Raw genomic sequence first — 1,110 nt, 5'->3', positions numbered from 1 at the left:
TAACTTCGGGGAAACCGGTCCCCGAGGGGCGTTAGGGCCGGGGCCGCCGCCGCAGCCGGGGGCAGCCCGAGCCCCCGCCGCCCCGGCGGCTGCGCAGCGGGCAAGGCTGCCGGCGCCTGCATCTTGCACGTCCATCTACTGCGCTCCTCTGCGCCTTACCGTCAATTTCAGATGCTCGGGCAGTAAATCCTTCAGCTGGGCAATGCATTCGTTAATCCTGTCTCGCCTCTTCTTTTCTATCAGTCTGTGCGGCAGTTTGTACGTTTCCTAATTAGCAAAATCCGGAAAAGCCAAGCGTTAGACAGAGTCCCTCGGAACGACGATCGCAACCAAAACAAATGTCATGCCGACCACATGCCGCGCAAATTATCGCCGAGACACCGCTCTCCCCGCCGTGCCAGCTCGCTCGTAAACCCGCTTGCAACCCGGGGGGGGGGGGTTAGAAGCGCAGCCCCCCGGGGATGCTCTGGGGAGTGAAGCTGCGCCGTAAAATTCGGCGAACCCCGATGAAGCGCTTACGCGAGAACAGCCCCAAAAACTTACTCTTACCTTGCTCTCGTCCCTCTTCACGCCTCTTTTGGGCTTGCACATATACAGGGAAGGGTAGTCCAGCCTGGAGAAAAACACAGAGATCCAGCACCGGCAAGAGCGAGGGCTAGCCTAGCGCCTCCGCGAGTGGGCAAAGAGACCCCCAGCGCCGCGCGGGGAGCCGAGCGCTCTGCCCGAAGGGCCGGGCGAGGGATCGCCCGGGTCCGCCGGCCGCGGGTGGCGAGCCCCGCGCCCCGCCGCGGAGCCGGCTCTGCTTCCAGCGCTTCGCAGCACTTTCTCCAGAAGGCGAAACGCCGGAGGGAGACGAGGCGGAGGTGCTGCCCCGGCGCCTTACCCTATAAAATCCCTGTGCTCCAGTAGCTGCCTCTCCGGCAAGCGGGAGATTCCTTCATCCATGTCTGGCAGCGGCTGACGTTTCGTCGCTGCTTTTGACCGAGCCTGCGGGATGCTGAGATCACTCTTTGGAGATCCGCGAGCGACGCTGCGCACATGCAGCCCCCGTCCCCCTCTCCCGTGCAGTGGCGAAAGTGTGCGGCGGTTCGTCGTCGTTCCCCCCCCCCC

At 64.0% G+C, this 1,110-nt stretch overlaps 1 protein-coding gene across 1 annotated transcript in view; it reads right to left on the bottom strand.

Moving 5' to 3' along the window:
• The window catches only part of BHLHE41 (basic helix-loop-helix family, member e41), a 51,049-nt gene extending 49,999 nt beyond the window's left edge, over positions 1-1,050 (bottom strand). Inside the window, exons 1-3 of the mRNA XM_010575460.1 lie at positions 884-1,050; positions 550-613; positions 160-267 (exon numbers count right to left, since the gene is read on the bottom strand). Of these exons, the coding sequence (XP_010573762.1) occupies positions 160-267; positions 550-613; positions 884-945 (234 nt within the window). The 5' untranslated portion in view covers positions 946-1,050. The remainder of the gene's footprint in view (positions 1-159; positions 268-549; positions 614-883) is intronic.
• Positions 1,051-1,110: the final 60 nt, after the last annotated feature.

Source organism: Haliaeetus leucocephalus, unplaced genomic scaffold, assembly GCF_000737465.1.
Source record: "Haliaeetus leucocephalus isolate CR32 unplaced genomic scaffold, Haliaeetus_leucocephalus-4.0 Scaffold473, whole genome shotgun sequence".
Lineage (NCBI taxonomy): Eukaryota > Metazoa > Chordata > Aves > Accipitriformes > Accipitridae > Haliaeetus > Haliaeetus leucocephalus.
This window is presented reverse-complemented; position numbering and strand designations above follow the sequence as displayed.